Source organism: Acomys russatus, chromosome 20 (genome assembly GCF_903995435.1).
Source record: "Acomys russatus chromosome 20, mAcoRus1.1, whole genome shotgun sequence".
Classification (NCBI taxonomy): Eukaryota; Metazoa; Chordata; class Mammalia; order Rodentia; family Muridae; genus Acomys; species Acomys russatus.
Window position 1 is genome coordinate 25,653,392 of NC_067156.1, and position 16,323 is coordinate 25,669,714.

At 42.4% G+C, this 16,323-nt stretch overlaps 1 protein-coding gene across 16 annotated transcripts in view; it reads left to right on the forward strand.

Moving 5' to 3' along the window:
* Positions 1 to 16,323, forward strand: part of LOC127204374 (protocadherin alpha-C2) — a 212,084-nt gene that overhangs the window by 166,597 nt on the left and 29,164 nt on the right. For 14 of the 16 annotated variants that reach the window (XM_051163337.1, XM_051163330.1, XM_051163332.1 and 11 more), the window contains 2 exons: positions 11,598 to 11,656; positions 14,681 to 14,769. In XM_051163337.1, the coding sequence (XP_051019294.1) occupies positions 11,598 to 11,656; positions 14,681 to 14,769 (148 nt within the window). Of the gene's footprint in view, positions 2,499 to 11,597; positions 11,657 to 14,680; positions 14,770 to 16,323 lie in introns of all 16 variants that reach the window. The other 2 variants (XM_051163326.1, XM_051163323.1) reach the window with 1 other exon arrangement.

Consider the following 16,323-nt stretch of genomic DNA (forward strand, 5'->3'; position numbering starts at 1 on the left):
GGCTGCTGTTTCTGTCTTTCCGGCTGCTGCTGGTGCTGCTGCCAGGCCCAGCGGCCTCCCAGCTACGATACTCCGTGCCAGAGGAGCAGAGCCCGGGCGCACTCGTTGGCAACGTGGCCAGAGCCTTGGGGCTGGAACTGCGGCGCTTGGGACCTGGCTGTCTGCGCATCAACCATCTAGGTGCACCCAGCCCGCGCTACCTCGAGATGGACTTGACCAGCGGAGCTCTCTTCATCAACGAGCGCATAGATCGGGAGGCTCTGTGCGAGCAGCGGCCTCGCTGCCTCCTCAGCTTGGAAGTGCTGGCGCACAACCCGGTGGCGGTGAGCGCGATCGAGGTGGAGATACTGGACATCAATGACAACTCTCCGCGCTTCCCGCGGCCAGACTATCAGCTTCAGGTAAGCGAATCCGTGGCACCCGGAGCGCGGTTTCACATAGAGAGCGCACAGGACCCCGACGTCGGCGCCAACTCAGTGCAGACCTACGAGCTCAGCCCCAGCGAGCACTTTGAGCTGGACCTTAAACCCCTGCAGGAGAACAGCAAGGTGTTGGAGCTCGTGCTGCGGAAGGGCCTAGACCGCGAGCAGACTGCCTTGCACCACTTGGTTCTCACTGCGATGGACGGGGGCATCCCAGCTCGCTCAGGCACGGCTCAGATCTCTGTTCGTGTCCTGGACACTAATGACAACTCTCCTGCCTTTGACCAGTCCACTTACCGCGTCCAGCTGCGGGAGGACGCTCCTCCAGGCACGTTGGTAGTAAAGTTGAATGCCTCGGACCCAGATGAGGGCTCTAATGGTGAACTCAGGTACTCCTTAAGCAGCTACACATCAGACCGGGAGAGACAGCTCTTTAGCATTGATGCCACTACAGGGGAAGTGAGAGTAAGTGGGACTTTGGATTATGAGGAATCTTCCTCCTACCAGATCTATGTGCAAGCGACTGACCGGGGACCTGTACCCATGGCGGGTCACTGCAAGGTGTTGGTGGACATTGTGGATGTGAACGACAACGCTCCAGAGGTGGTGCTGACAGACTTATATAGCCCAGTGCCTGAGGATGTTGCCCTCAACACTGTCGTGGCCCTTCTCAGTGTGAATGACCAGGATTCAGGCTCCAACCGGAAAGTGAGCCTGGATCTAGAGGCTACACTGCCTTTCCGGCTGAATGGCTTTGGAAACTCCTACACACTGGTGGTGAGTGGCCCCCTGGATCGGGAGCGGGTGGCTGCCTACAACATCACAGTGACAGCCACTGATGGGGGCATACCGCCACTCACTTCTCAAAGGACCCTGCAGATTGAGATCTCGGACATTAATGACAATCCGCCAAGCTTCCTGAAGGACTCTTATTCGGTCTACATCCAGGAAAACAATTTGCCCGGTGTGTTGCTTTGCACCGTGCAAGCCGCAGACCCAGATCAGAAGGAGAATGCAGAGGTGACCTACTCACTCCTGGACAGGGAGATTCAAGGGCTGCCTGTCACCTCCTACGTCTCCATTAACAGTGCCAGCGGCAGCCTTTATGCTGTCAACTCCTTTGACTATGAGAAATTCCGAGAGTTTTTTGTGACTGTGGAGGCCCAGGACAAGGGGAGGCCACCACTCAGTAGCACTGTGACCGCCAATGTGTATGTGGTGGACATGAATGACCACGCCCCCCATATTCTATACCCTACCTCAACTAATTCATCAGCAGCCATTGAGATGGTGCCTCGGACCGCCCCTGCTGGCTACCTGGTCACCAAAGTCATAGCCATGGATTCAGACTCTGGGCAGAATGCTTGGCTCTTCTACCACTTAGTCCCAACTTCTGACTCGGACCTCTTTAAAGTAGAACTTCACACAGGGGAAATTAGGATTACCAGAAAGATAGGAGATGAGAGTGGTACCACTTTCAACCTGACTGTGGTGGTTCGCGACAATGGGGAGCCACCTCTATCAGCTACTGTGTCCATAACGGTAGCTGTAGTGGACAGGGTTTCCAGAATGCTCCCTGACACTCAGAGACATATAAAGAGTTCTCGGACATATTCTGAAATCACGCTTTATCTGATAATAGCATTAAGCACAGTGTCTTTTATATTTCTCTTGACAATCATTGTTTTGAGCATCGTCAAGTGCTACCGCTACAGTGCTTATGGCACGGCATGCTGTGGAGGTTTCTGCAGAGTGAGGGAGCGGAGCCCTGCAGAACTGTACAAACAGGCCAATAACAACATTGATGCCAGGATACCACATGGCCTCAAAGTACAGCCTCACTTCATTGAGGTCCGAGGCAATGGCTCCCTCACCAAGACCTATTGCTACAAGGCCTGCCTGACAGCAGGCTCAGGGAGTGACACTTTCATGTTTTACAACACAGGGGCCCAGACTGGGACAGGGCCTGGGGGAACCCAAGCCTCGGTGACTGACAACAGGCAACTCATGGGCCAAAATAGGCACAGTGCTGGGAACCTGATTATCCTAAAAAATGAGGCTGTCTCTCAAAATGAGGTGAGATAGTGTTCACAGTGTCCTCCAGAAAGATGTGCAATTTCTTCACGTGTCTCTTCCCAATTGCATGTAGCTGGCATTACTGATTTACTCTCACTAACAAGGTTTATCTGGTAAATTGAATATTAATGGTACCTCTGATCTTATTGTAATCTGCTGTTTGCTCTCTAGACAATGAGCCCCAGAGATCACTTTTACTTCCCATTTTCTAGTAGCACATATGAAGAATCAGCCATAAGAGCATTTGAGAAGTGAGGGCTAGCCTTGGGCAGTTTTGTTGGAACACAGCTCTGCGGAAGTAGGACAGGTCTGGGAATAAGGGTTAATTACTAGGAGGCAATGTGGGGTTCGAGGAGAAATGATCTCTGAACTATCATCTACAATTGCTTTGGGATTTAAAAAAATTAAATACATAAGCTCTGAGACCGCCAGAGATGTGTGGTTACTATTGAATATTGTTGCTGTTTATACCTTGGAGGTCCACAGTGAAAATTATTGGCAGGCAGATCTCTGTGAGTTTGAGGCCAGCCTGGTCTGCGTATGAGTTCCAAGCTATTTGAAGGGCTACATAGTATATGAGGCTTTGTCCCTAAAATTTATTCAGCTGATTGCACAGGACTAATGTGCTAGGTTCTTCTAGAAAGTCATGTTGGGAGTGAAAAGTATAGAATGTAGTCTAAAGTTAGAGTTCACAGTGACTAGGTGATGTGGTCATTCTTGTAGGAAGCTGTGAGTAGAAATGAGTGGTAGTGAGCTAGAGCAAATGGGTATGCAGTTGCCCCACTGACTGAGGGAGCTCATAGACAGAGTGGCTAGGAGTATGTAGGGACGGTTAAGATTAAGACAAGCTGAGACTGGGGAATAAGAGGCAAGAACTCCAACCCAGCCACCTTCCTTGGCATGCTCTGCATTCACCTTAAGATGAAGTCTCAGCATTCACTTTAAATATCAGTAGTCTTCTGATTCTGTGTTAGCAATTTCTGTGCTCTTGGTGAAATGTAAAGTGTAATTTTCAAGCCTTTCATGTCTTTAAGTTAAATGAAAATACTCCAAAAGCACGTGTTCATTTTCTGGATCTGAAATTAGGCATGCTATGGTATAAAAGGCTTAGGAAGTGGATGGTTTACTGTACACAGTGGTTAGTATATGTACTAGTTTTGAGTTTTAAGCAGTCACAGGGCAGATTGCTCGTTATAATGAAGAATGCATGAAATTGTCAAAAATTACATTAATATGTAGGTATATTTGGATAGTAAAACAGTCTGCCTCATGCTCCTTTAAACTTGGATTTCAAAGCAAAACCCTATCCTATAAATAGGGATGAATTTTCTTTCCAAACAACTGCTTTGTAGCTAGGACTCTGAGAATCAGCAGAAAAAATGAATTAATAATACCTTTTTTCCTATAGTTTGTGCCTTCATTAGCATATTGGTATGGTTTACTCACATCTTTCCTCATTCAAAGGTCAGGGCAATCTCGAGGAGAGAAATGCATAATCACTGAATCTTCATTCTTGATTGTCAGTAGATTGTATTTTTCTTTTTCCTATGTATATTATCCACTTATCAGAAGAGCCTGAAAGTATTCAATGCTGAGTAGCCAAGGGATGGCAACTGCAGACTAAGAAAGAAAGTGGGGGCGAAAAGAAAATAGGGGGCAAGGGGGCTGGTGGGGAGTGGGACATCAAAACATTTCCAGAGTTGCTACATTGTAGCTTTTGGAGCCTATAAAAACGAGTTGTCTTTAAATAACGATGCTATAGATGGTTGCCTGACAAGCTCAGGTGCTACCCTTTGGTACTGGGCCAGGCTGCAGGTGGTGAGAAGGCATGGAGAGCAAGCCAGGCCTTCAGGTTCACCTTTGCCACCAGCTGCGTGCTAGAAGCTTAGGAAATTGACTTGCTTACCCTTTCCCCCTTGACTCAAAGCTCGGGGCATTTTGATGCATGAATTATTTCTGTCTTATGCTGACCTGTGTGTTAATAGTCACTGTGCTACACAAACCTTTAAGGATAAAATTATGCCAGAAAGTGATTGCTCTTGTGGGGCTTTTCCAGGAGAGGGCATGGATTTCGCGAAGGCGAGTGGTATCTGGTAGACATTTCTCAAAGTGTCCCAAGGTCTACAGCTTTTGGGTTTACTGCAGTTATGGAGAAAAAAATGAATTCTGTTGCTGTAGCATGGCAAAACGGTGACAGAAGTCTGTCGGTTTTGAGAATCATCATTGCTAGGTCAAGCTCGAGTTCCCAGGTAGGGTTTTCTCTTTCCTTACCGAGTTACTGCAGATGGCAGGAGGGTGTGGGAATGCAGCTAATGCCATGTGCCGACATTAAAATCAATGGAGACTGAAAATGCTGAAAATGAAGTGTGAAGGAATTTGTACTCACTGACCACTCTGGTATATAAAAAGTGCTCCGCTTTGTAATATATATATATGTAATTTTATTTCTTCTAAGTTTTACAGGAAACTAACATCAGAGAGGTTATATAACACAACACAGTGCCAAGTTTGTTTGACTTTAAAGCCTATGTTTTGTTCAATAGTAGGAGGAGACAGAAACAACAACCACGCGCGCGTGTGCATGTGTGTGTGTGTGTGTGAGATATTTGGACAAAATGCTACTGCTAGCTTTTTATTAATTTACTGCTTTACTATTGGCAAATTTTTCTCAGAGCTTTTATCTTTGTTCTTTCACTGAGCTTTCTTTTGTTGCTTATTAACCATCAACATTTAGTAGTCGACTTTGATCTTTTGGTAGACTTTACAGTGTTTTTTGTTTATTTGTTTTGTTTTAATTTCATGGGTTGTGCTATGACAGCCTTTTGGCAACAGAGCAGAATTTCTCTTTGGAGCTTTCTGAAAACCTGAAGTGAAAGTAGTTGGCATCTCTTTCAGAGTCTCCATGAAAAGAGACTGAATCCTAAGATTGATTGCTAATGAGTCATTCTGAGTACTCAGTGGCATAGCATGTGAAGTCATAAAAGGAATAGCAGAGAAATTAGAACTTGGCTTCACTTTTACACATAACGAAGCAATTTGCAGTCATCAAGTCCTCAGTTATGTCTACCCATTGTATGTGTATATTCAACTTAGATCCAGTCAAGGGGACCTGAAAGAGTTAATATAATAATATTCCACTGTTACCAAATACATTTTCTCTAAGACTGACTTTGCCATCTGGTGGCTCTGTCCTGAAAAAAATTTACACCCAATGCACAGTAATGTGATGACGTGTTTTAAAAACTGTATAATGGTCTTCTCTTTCTCCTTCTCCTTCTCCTTCTCCTTCTCTTTCTTCTTCTTCTTCTTCTTCTTCATCTCTTCCTCCTCTTCCTCCTCCTCCTCCTTCTCTGTTTTTGAGACAGGCTCTCATTTTGTCTAGACTGGCCTCTAACTCAGTATGTAGTTGAGAATGACTTTGAACTCCTGATCCTCCTGCCTCTGCCTCCTGACAGATTTTGTTTTATATTCATTATTTATATGTGTTTGTGTGTGTATACCTATATAAGTTTATCTGCACCACATGTGTTTTAGAACCCACAGAGGGCAGAAGAAGATACTGGATCCTGGGAACTAACTGGAATTGCCAGCAGTTGTGAGCCACTGTGTGAGTGCTGGGAGCTGAAACCTGATCTTCTGCAAGAGCAGAAAATGCTCTAAACCACGGAGCCATCTCTTCAGCTCCAAGGTCAAGGAATTTTAACCATGAGTTTCTGCTCTAGTATTTCATCTTTGAGGACAAGTTTTTAGTGGGAGGGGCTATTTAATGTTGCCATTTTCATATTGGTTATAGGAAAGTCTTGAGAAAAAAAGTTCATTGCTCTTGATCTGTTGGTACAGCATTGTCTTCAAATGACTTCCTTACTCATCCCCCTTCCCCCATTGAGACTGTCGGAGCCAAGAGAATACTGTTTGAGTTCTTCTCTGTATCTTTAGACATATTCTGATGGATGAAGAAATGTATTTCTTGTGGCTTGATTGCCATTGACCTATCCTTTCCTCTGACCCTACAGCAAGCTATCACATGGGCATCTGGCCTTACTCAGAACACCCTGCAGGGACATGGCTTGGCATATAATACCCTGTCTCTTGGCACTCTGTCTGCCTGGCAGAATAGCAGATTCATTTCTGGATTCTTGCCCTGGTTGGATATGAATTTTTGCTTTCAGTGAGAGGTCAGAATGATGTCAGTTTACAAGCATTTGAGGGAAAAGCATCAACATGCTTTTAGGAAAATTTAATGGGATAAGTTCTTCTTCTTCTTCCTCCTCCTCTTCTTCTTCCTTTCTCTGTCTCCTCCTCCTTCTTCCTCTTCCTTTTCCTGTTTCTCTTTTTCTTTTTCTCCTCCTTCTTCCTGTTAGCATACAAAGTGATTGGTTACATCTTGGTATTTTCTTACTTTCTTTTTGGTTTTCTGGTCTCCTCTCTCCTTTAAAGTAGCTCCCATTCTGATTTCATGCCACATGAAATCTATTATTTTAGGTGTTTTTAAAATGACTTATATAGGACCAGGTGAGAGTTTCTATGCATATTATAATACAAACATAATTTCCTGATTAATATAATAATGTTTTACCAATATTTAAATCAATAGCCATGATTTAAAAATTCAGAGGTCAAGAGAACTCTTTAGCAATGTTTTAAATCTGCTCACCTGAAAATTATGCAAGCTCTTTCCTTTCAAGAACTTGAGCTTGATGCTTGCAAATAAACACGTGGCATTGCAAAGGTGGAGAGAAATGTCAGTTCTTTCTGGCCTTGCTGGTTCCAGGGAGGCTCAGCTATGTGTGAAGAATTACTTTCTGTACTAGCAGGCTATGCATCCAGAATAAAAAGACCTAGCACTTTCTGTTGTACTATAACCTGCCACGTATGTTTTAAAGACATGTTTATTTTTCTTTTCCTGTTATCTGGCTTAGAATTTACATAACATACTTGGAGGAAAGTTCTCTACACAGAATTCTCAAGTTTATCCTCTTCCAAATTTGATTTACTGAAAGAACAATATGTAATATATTTGTGATTATTCAGGGTTTTTTTTTTGTGCTTGTTACATTTAGGTTCGGCATTAATGCATTCATTTTCTGTTGCTTTGTAACAAATTACCATGAATTAGCCTATCCATCTCACAGCCCTGCAATAAGTGGTAGAGTTTTCCACTTCAGTTTTCATAAAGCTAAAAAAAAAAAATTCAACACGATGATTAGGTACCAACATGTGTTGAAAGCTAACATTCAACACATTATTTGGATACTCTTTGGGAGGACTAGGGAGGACTCTACCCAGAAGTTCATTCAGACTGTTGATGGCGTTCACTTCCTTAGGGACAGACTCCTATGCTGGCTTTTCTCTTTTTGCTGGGACCAAGGAAAAACATTACTTTCAGATCAGAGAAGTTTCTCTTAAGTCCTGTCATGTGACTTGCTCTCAGGTATGGCTATAGATAATCTCCTGTCACAGGGAGTCCCTCTCATGCTTTACATCTCTCTCACGTCTGTCTGTTACTTCTAAACTTGAATTTAAAAGGCTTTTATGGTTAAGTTGGTACTACCCAAATAACCTCCCCTTTATAAAAGGCAGCTGAGCCATAAAACACAGTTAAAGGAATAAGTTTGCCGCAGTCTGAGTCTTGAGATCATACAGGGCAGGTACATTTGCCATGGCTGTTCCCGGGTTGTCTTAGCATTCTGCCCACTGACATTTATTTTTTCCGTTAATTTATTTACTCACTTGGCAACCTCCTCTCCACCTAGTCCCACCCTCATGACCCCCTTGCCCCATTCCCTCCCCACTTCTTGAAGAATAGGAGCCCTCTGCCGTAGGTAACAACACATCCTTTCCTTGCATACCAAGTGGCAGAAGGACTAAGCACATCTTCTCCCACTGAGGCCAGACACAAGGCAGCCTAGCTAGGGGAAAGGGATCCAACTACCTACGGCAATTTAGACCAATGTCTGTTAGATAGCACTATGAAAAATTGGGTGTGGATACATTCTGAAAATTTTTATTTGGAAGAAGAAGGAGATGTTACATGCAGATTCAGGTTTTTTAAGGAGCAGTTTATTGACAAATTCAACACCATTTGCATGGTGAGAAGACAGCGTTTTATTTCACTGGATGTTCATAAGAGTTTATGAATAACATAGGATATTTTTAACCTGTTTTACTTTAAACCATCTTAGAAGTGACTCATCCTTCTGTAGCTTAAGTATCCTAAGGGGTAAATCGCAAATAATCCCATAACAGGATAAATTAAACCTTTGTATAATTTTAGCAAGAACTAGAGTTAGTTCTTGCTCTTCGATAATATTACATCACCCATATGGATTACCTAATTGACTTTTTCTGTATCTAGAGTTCTGCAACTATTATTGCATTGAAAGAATAAATTGGAGTACTTTACCAGTGGAAATTCAGCACATGCAAAGTGTGTGGTAGTGTGGGTCTATAATCCCAGCAGTTGGCAGATGGAGTCAGGAGAATCAAGAGTTGATGGCCAGCCTTGCCATAGTGAGTTTAAGCCATCCTGGGTACATGTTTTCTCAGATGAACAAACAAACAAGAGAGAGAGAGAGAGAGAGAGAGAGAGAGAGAGAGAGAGAGAGAGAGAGAGAGATCTGTAATTCTGAGAAGTTACATTCGAATATCGTAGAGGTAAACAACCATAGTCCAAGGCCTTCCTGTCCTGTGGGCGATACATCAACAGTCAGTCTTTCAATCTGGACTTTTTCTGAACTGAATCGAATTTTGTATGCAACCCACATACATTTTTGGGCTTCAATTTTGCATTCTTTTAAGATAAATCAACATCTTGGAACATAGAAGTAACTATATATATAAAACTACCACTTGAGTTCACCAATCAGACAAATTTGTCTTTAGAGAACACTCATTTTTTTTTATAATTTAAGTACAATTTATCACAACTTGTATGACAGTTCATTTATTTAAAAATACTCTAAACATCGATCCAAAATCAGACCTCCTCTATGTTTTCAGGATATGTATCCCTGTGTTCACAAATATTTTGAGGATATCTGTGTGTTTTATGAGGAAAACAAATACAATCAGTTTCACAGACTATATTATCTGCCCAGGAAAGAATTGGGATAATACATAGTCCTTATTTTATTGTGTAGTAGTGGATGGTGAGCTAAAACATACTAATTACTGTCTTCCTTTCTTTTTTCCCCATCTGACCTGATTGCCATAAGAAATCTCATAACTATCATTCTGGCACACGAATCTGAGAAGTATGTTGTTGCCGATAGACTGTTATTGAAAGTAGCAACATAACAAATTAAACATGTCTTTGAGGAAGTGAAATTGTGTAATAAAGTGAGTTTCCTGTTCAACTCTGATAGAATTGTGCCTTTCAGCAAATTGAGGTTAGTGATTTCATCCCAAAGATCAAGTTGCAGTAATTTTCATCATGAGTGTTGCCCGGCCATAGAAGAATAAGCAACAGTTACTCAGCAGATGTCAGAGTCTTCCTAGGAAGATTTTCTCAGTGGACCAGCCAACACTGGTACTGCCTGTGGCAGAAGGAGACAGTGATGATGAGAACTTAATAAGATGTATTTTACTCATGTTTTTAGGTTCGTAAATCATTTGCAAACATTTCATCTTTTGTTGCCTCTAACAATACTTGTGGAAAATGGAAGCTGGTTTTGTTTGGTCTATGGGGAATTTATGCTACATTATAAGGAACAATCACAGCATGCTACAGTTTTTTTTTCTTTCTGGTTTTTCAAGACATTATTTCTCTATGTAGTCTCGGCTGCCTTGGACTCACTTGGTAGAACAGGCTGGTCTTGAACTCACAGAGATCCGCTTGCCTCTGCCTCCCGAGTGCTGGGATTAGACGCGTGCACCACCACCATGCTCCCCAGCTGCGTGTTATAGATTTAAAAACCAAAGATAAAGCCAGTTACATGTACGTATCTTGTTAGCAGAATACGAAAGAATGAGGTGACAGCTTGTATGGGGGCGGAGGGTGCTGATCCCATTACTTCAGTGGGCATTATGAAGATGTATTTATAAAAATACTTCACATTACTTGCATGGACTATATGAATGATGGTGAGGGAGAATGGTTTGAACTTTGACATAGTTGATTGGCATTGCTGCAGCTTTGTTGCTAACTACGGCCACTGTAACATAGAGAAAGCACAAATTACAACCGTCTTCTATTTCCAGCCCAACTGTACCTTTGTATTCACGCCTCATTTTTGTCTCTGAGTACCTATCAGCCAAGGCATAGCTTCCCACACCATCTTCAGGGGCCCATATTTTCCTCCTTATCAATTCTACTTTGGGATGACAGTTTGTGGGCGGAGGGCACATAGATTTTCTTTCTAGGGCACAGGTGGTGCAGAAAGAGCTGGGGTCCTCATGGATTTCAGCTGCTTCCTATTTAGCCATCAGAGCCCAGTGAAGAGAATTGAAGGAGGAGGTAAAATGTGAGAGGAGCAGGGAACCAATTGAGATTGATGAGAAGGTTTGGGTGGCAAAACAAGCTCAAACTGCAGCGTGAGTTTGTTTGTTTGTTTGTTTGTTTCGCTCTGCTTTCCCTCTTCCATCACTTGAAGAGGCTGTTATCAGGCGCTAGTGTTAAGACTGGGCACATCCTTCCCAGGTCAAACATGCTGCAGTCTGCAAAGCCAGCAGCAGATTGCAGTCTTCTGCAGTCCAGCCAGGTCGGCAGGATTTGTGAGATCCTGTACTGTTCTAGCTACCAAAGTGAAGCTGTGCCTTTGATGGGACATTTGAGGGTAAAAACAATGAAAGTGTTTCCTGTCACAAGAGAGAGTTTTGAGAATATAGACTTTATACTGGGAAGGGCAAAGCTAAACTTAATCTTCACAACACCCCTAAATGTGGGTTTCCTTGGTATTCAGCCTGTGCCACATAATTTAATTTTCCCCTAAAAATGATGTGTGCTAATGGATTTCATTACAGCATTCCATATGAGATGTCCCATTTGGTATTTTTGATTGGATGCACGAAAATAGTTAAGAATAACTAATCAATTAATACTACACGGGGAGAACATTGATTTGCCCTTTTAACAGCAAACTCTCTTTGTGATTCTTGCAGCCCCGACAGCCCAACCCTGACTGGCGTTACTCCGCCTCGCTAAGAGCAGGCATGCACAGGTATGTGTTTCCTTCCTTCCTTCCTTCCTTCCTTCCTTCCTTCCTTCCTTCCTTCCTTCCTTCACTTGGGAGTAACTTGAAGTGGGCTCTGTTAGATAAACTGTATCTCCACAGCCCAGAAGCAGCTGTTTTAATTGAGAAGCTTAAAAATCTCTGCCAGGGAATGCAATTATTTTGGTCTCCATGATTATTTCTTGAAACAGTGGAAGTAATCAGTGCCAAGTGCTTACTGAGTGCTGGGAAATGAGGATGCCATGTGGAATCAGAGGCCGGTTCCTGTATGTTCATCAAAATTCCTGCAGAAGACATGTCAGCTTAAAACCTTTGGCATCCACTTAAATATATTTTAAGCTTCCTGTGATAATTCCAACTCCTTCATGCCCTTCCACCTACACTTTCTGTCCCTCTCTCTTAAAAGTTGTAACTAATACAAGTCAGATGCTTTCACATTTGAGTGCATTATACAAGTGATATACATTGTTTCCTGTCTCACGTTCCTTGTTCTCCTACCTCACACAGACCGTTACACATTGCTAGCCACATCGATAGCTATTCTTGTTTATATGTTCGTCCCTTCTGGAATCTTCTGTTTTCTCCATCATTTTGCTCTCTTATTTTGTTACCAATTTCATGGGCTCTTTAGAGATGAGCCACATCCAGGATATTACTGAATATCTGGAGACCAAATCTAGCTTGCTTTAGATTAACCTAGAGTAATAGCATTACTAAAGACTCAGATTTAATATAGTTTTGTCTTTTCTACTTTGTCTCTTTGACAGTAACTGATTCCCAGAGCTGATGTGTTCATGCCATGGGGCCAAATGAGAGACTCATTATTTGTGACTGTCTTTGGAAACCAGATATGAAGACTCAAGAAACTAATGATTATTTAGCAAAGGGATTTGACTTTGAAGAAGAGATGAACTCTAGACTTTAAGCCCCTCAGAATATCTGGGCAATTATTAATTGAGTCTTCACCCAACCTAGGTCAATGTCTAAAGAGAAAACTCACAGAATTGTATGTGTAGAATTAACAAAAATATGATTTTATCTCATTAAACATGCATTTGAATAAAATTAATTAATGCATTATAAATCGTACAAATGAGCAGAGAACATTATGTGGGTGCTATTTCTGAGTCAGAAGCAATCAGGGAAGGGCTGACGGTTGGTAACTGGCTTGGTGAGATGTCATGCTGGATGGACTAAGCTTTTGTCTGTATCTGGGATGTTTGTGGAGCTATACATTAGATAAACTTGTTTTGCTGTATCAGCTTTTACCATTGCGACTGAATTAGTGTTCTGCTTAAAAGGTGACAAAGCTTTAGGGTTCAGCTTTTCAAAAACTGTGTTCAAAATAAAGTAGTAAAGGAATTATCACTACCTTTCCCCATAAAAATGGCCCAATTTGTTCCTTTCAGGATTCAGTTAAGAGATTTACATAGGTCAGAGATGAAATACAAATCGAAACCAAAATGTTTTATCTTTCTCACAGTGTAGGGCATTAAACATGTACCAGAGCTGTGATTTTAAAGAGTGCCCCCTTTCACAGCGCAGTTGGCTCCTTGGCCTGCCTAGCCTTGGGCTTCATGTCACTTTCATTTTACCTTTTAAATCTGTTTTGAACTGAATTGGTGGTAGAAAATTAGATCTTTATGTCCTTATACTTTTCTGGTAGATCCAAGAATGTCCAAGGGCTATTAATATTTGCAAGAGAAAGAAAGAAATTCTAGGTTGGAAATGAATGGTAAGAGTGTTAGATCAAAGCATAGTCAGTGGGTTTCTACCCAGTGTGTTGGGAGTGAAAGAGCAAGGGACTGCTGGTTCCCAGATCCCTTTCCTTTAACATTTCTACTATGATCTATTGTCTCCTGAAACTAATTCAGTCAGTTGCCAAAGTTTTATTAATTTAACTTGAGGTTTAAAAAAAATGTCTAATTTAAGAGTGCCCACCCACTTTGGAGACTTTTCCCAGCTACTGAGTTGGGATCCTGTTTTCCTTCATCTGTCTGGATATATTTGAAGCTCTGATGTACACTAGCTGTTGGCATACATAAACAGACACAGTATTCTTCCCGCCCTTGGGCAGTTTGTTTTTTTCTCTGCTAGGCTCTTTGAGTCTCTCAGGTTATGTTCCAGCAGTGTTTTATGCTGAATCAATCTCTTCTGGATCTATGAATTGCTGTGATTGGCTTTTTTTTTTTGTCTTAGGATATGCTGGGTAGGTTGCCTATGCATAAAGCAATGCAGAAAAAATATAAAACAGAAGCAATGCTAAGAGTTAATCAGGGCTGGTGGCAGGCAATACTTTTGTTACTGTGTGTTCACCCACTCTTCCTTTCAGTATATCAATTTTTTTTCTTAAAAAAAAAAAAGGGTAACAAAATAGTTTGGCTGTGTATAGTGGTACAAGCCTATAGCCTCAACTACTCGGGAGGCAGCTGGAGAGAGACAGAAGCTTCAAAGCCAGCTGCAGCAACTTAGTGACACTGTCTTAAAGTAAACTGGGGAGTGATTGGGATGTGGCTCAGTGACAGAGACATTAGCAAGCATGTATTAGACCTAGGGTTCAATTCCCGGCCGTGCATGCACACCCCGCCTCCCAGGAATGAGTTGAGTAGCCAAACTGATATTATGACCAACAATATTAGCACGTTTAACCCGCGGGACGTTTGGGAGTTCGGAGAGCAAGCTTCCCTCATCAGCGTCGCGATGTTAGGATGACACTTGTCCTCTTGTGGGCCTTTTGTTGGATTTATTGGGCACCACAAGGCGTTAATGAAAACCAAAACTGCCATGGAGACGGAAAACATTATCATTACTGTGGCGCGGCAGGCAGTAAGTCAGCAGTGGTTTTGCAGTTTTACAAGGTGGCTCCTCAGCAGTGATGGCTGCAGTTCGAGCATGAGCAGGGAGTGTTAGCTGCAGCCCTCTCTTCATAATGGAGGCAATGTCTGAGCGTGGGAGGAGAGTTGGAAAAGTGTCTATGGTCTAACTGTTATCTGGGTCTATCTCTTTATCCAGCTCTGTGCACCTGGAGGAGGCTGGCGTTCTACGGGCTGGTCCAGGAGGGCCTGATCAGCAGTGGCCAACAGTATCCAGTGCAACACCAGGTAAAGAGTCTCTCTCTCTCTCTCTCTCTCTCTCTCTCTCTCTCTCTCTCTCTCCATGTATGGGTTCTGGAAATTGGCCAAATGACCTGGTTTCCTAAGAGCAGAAACGTTGGTGGCTCCTTTTTGATTTTTTCTCTTCTTCCATACAAACATGATCTCTGCATATACATGACTATTTTGATGTTATGGTTTTAAGTTCTTCAAGAGTTGAAAATAGATAACTGAAAACTCATTACACCTATTTTAATTTTAGGAATGAACCCATGCTCACACGGCTTCTTAATAGCAGAGATGGGGTTCAAACACTAGTGTATCTGGATCTAAATCCAGCCATATATGACATGGCCGCAACGCATGCTACCTCGCAAGAATCCACCCAAGTTAAAATGAGTGCACACATAATACATAACAGATGACATAAGAATGTATATATGAAGACTTCTTTCTAAAAATAACCAGATGCCTTTCAAATGATTAGGCTGAATAACGTGTAGCTAAGGGCCTATTTTTTGCTGGCAACTCTAAGGACCTTCACCTATTTGAATCAAGTAGCCTTTGCTGTTTATGGGCGCCTCACAAGTCAACTAAAAGTAAGATTTGTCAAAAATGCACATGCTGAGGCAATTTATTGCACAGCTAATATTGCCAGATGGCAAGGGGGGAGAGAATGAAAGAAACCAGTAAACTGACTGTTGTAGGATGAGGAGGCACCTTGACAGTTCAGAGCTACTCAAAGTCACACGTGAAGTCATGCTTGGTCACCCTCCATACATTTAGGGTTCGTCTTGCTGTCATGGAGACAGTATAGGTCAGTTTGGTAAGCTAGGGGCTAGCTTTGAATAAATCCTCTCATTAATGATGGTGGTTGGTATAAACTTCTAGGCACATGTGAAATGGGAACATTTATGGACTATTTCATGTTTCTGAACCAGGTCTGTCCTTCAGATTCAAAAGGATATTAGGACTATATATCCCTAATGCATACATGATTGTATGTATATATGTGTATAAAGTATATATATGTGCATATGTATACTATATACACAATATGCACACATACACATACATGTGCTATTGGTCATCAAGGAGAATGCATCCATATTTTCTTTATTTTTTATTTCTAAGAGTTTCATACAAGTATACAATGAAATATGATCATATTGAATCCCCATTTTCCCCTTCCAACTTTTCCCGTATTCCTCAACACACCCCCTCCTAACTTCATGTAACTTGTTTTGGTAGTCCACTAAGTTCATTTAGTGCTGCCCATATGTGCATAGGTGTGGGGTTATGCAGTGGACAATGGGAAACCTACCAGTTTCCCTACCATCCTCAAAAAAAACAAAAAAAGGTCCCATCATCTACCCAAGGCCAATAGCTTCTCAGGAAGGGGTGGGGCTTGGAGACCATCTAGCCCAACTCTTCTGACCCATATTTTCCATGGAGACAGATGATGAATCTCTGTTGCTCTCCTTCCTTACTGGCTCCTGACACATGACTCATAGCCCTCGTGGCGTGGGCAGAGCTCACACTTTCCAGTTACTCCTAGGTGAC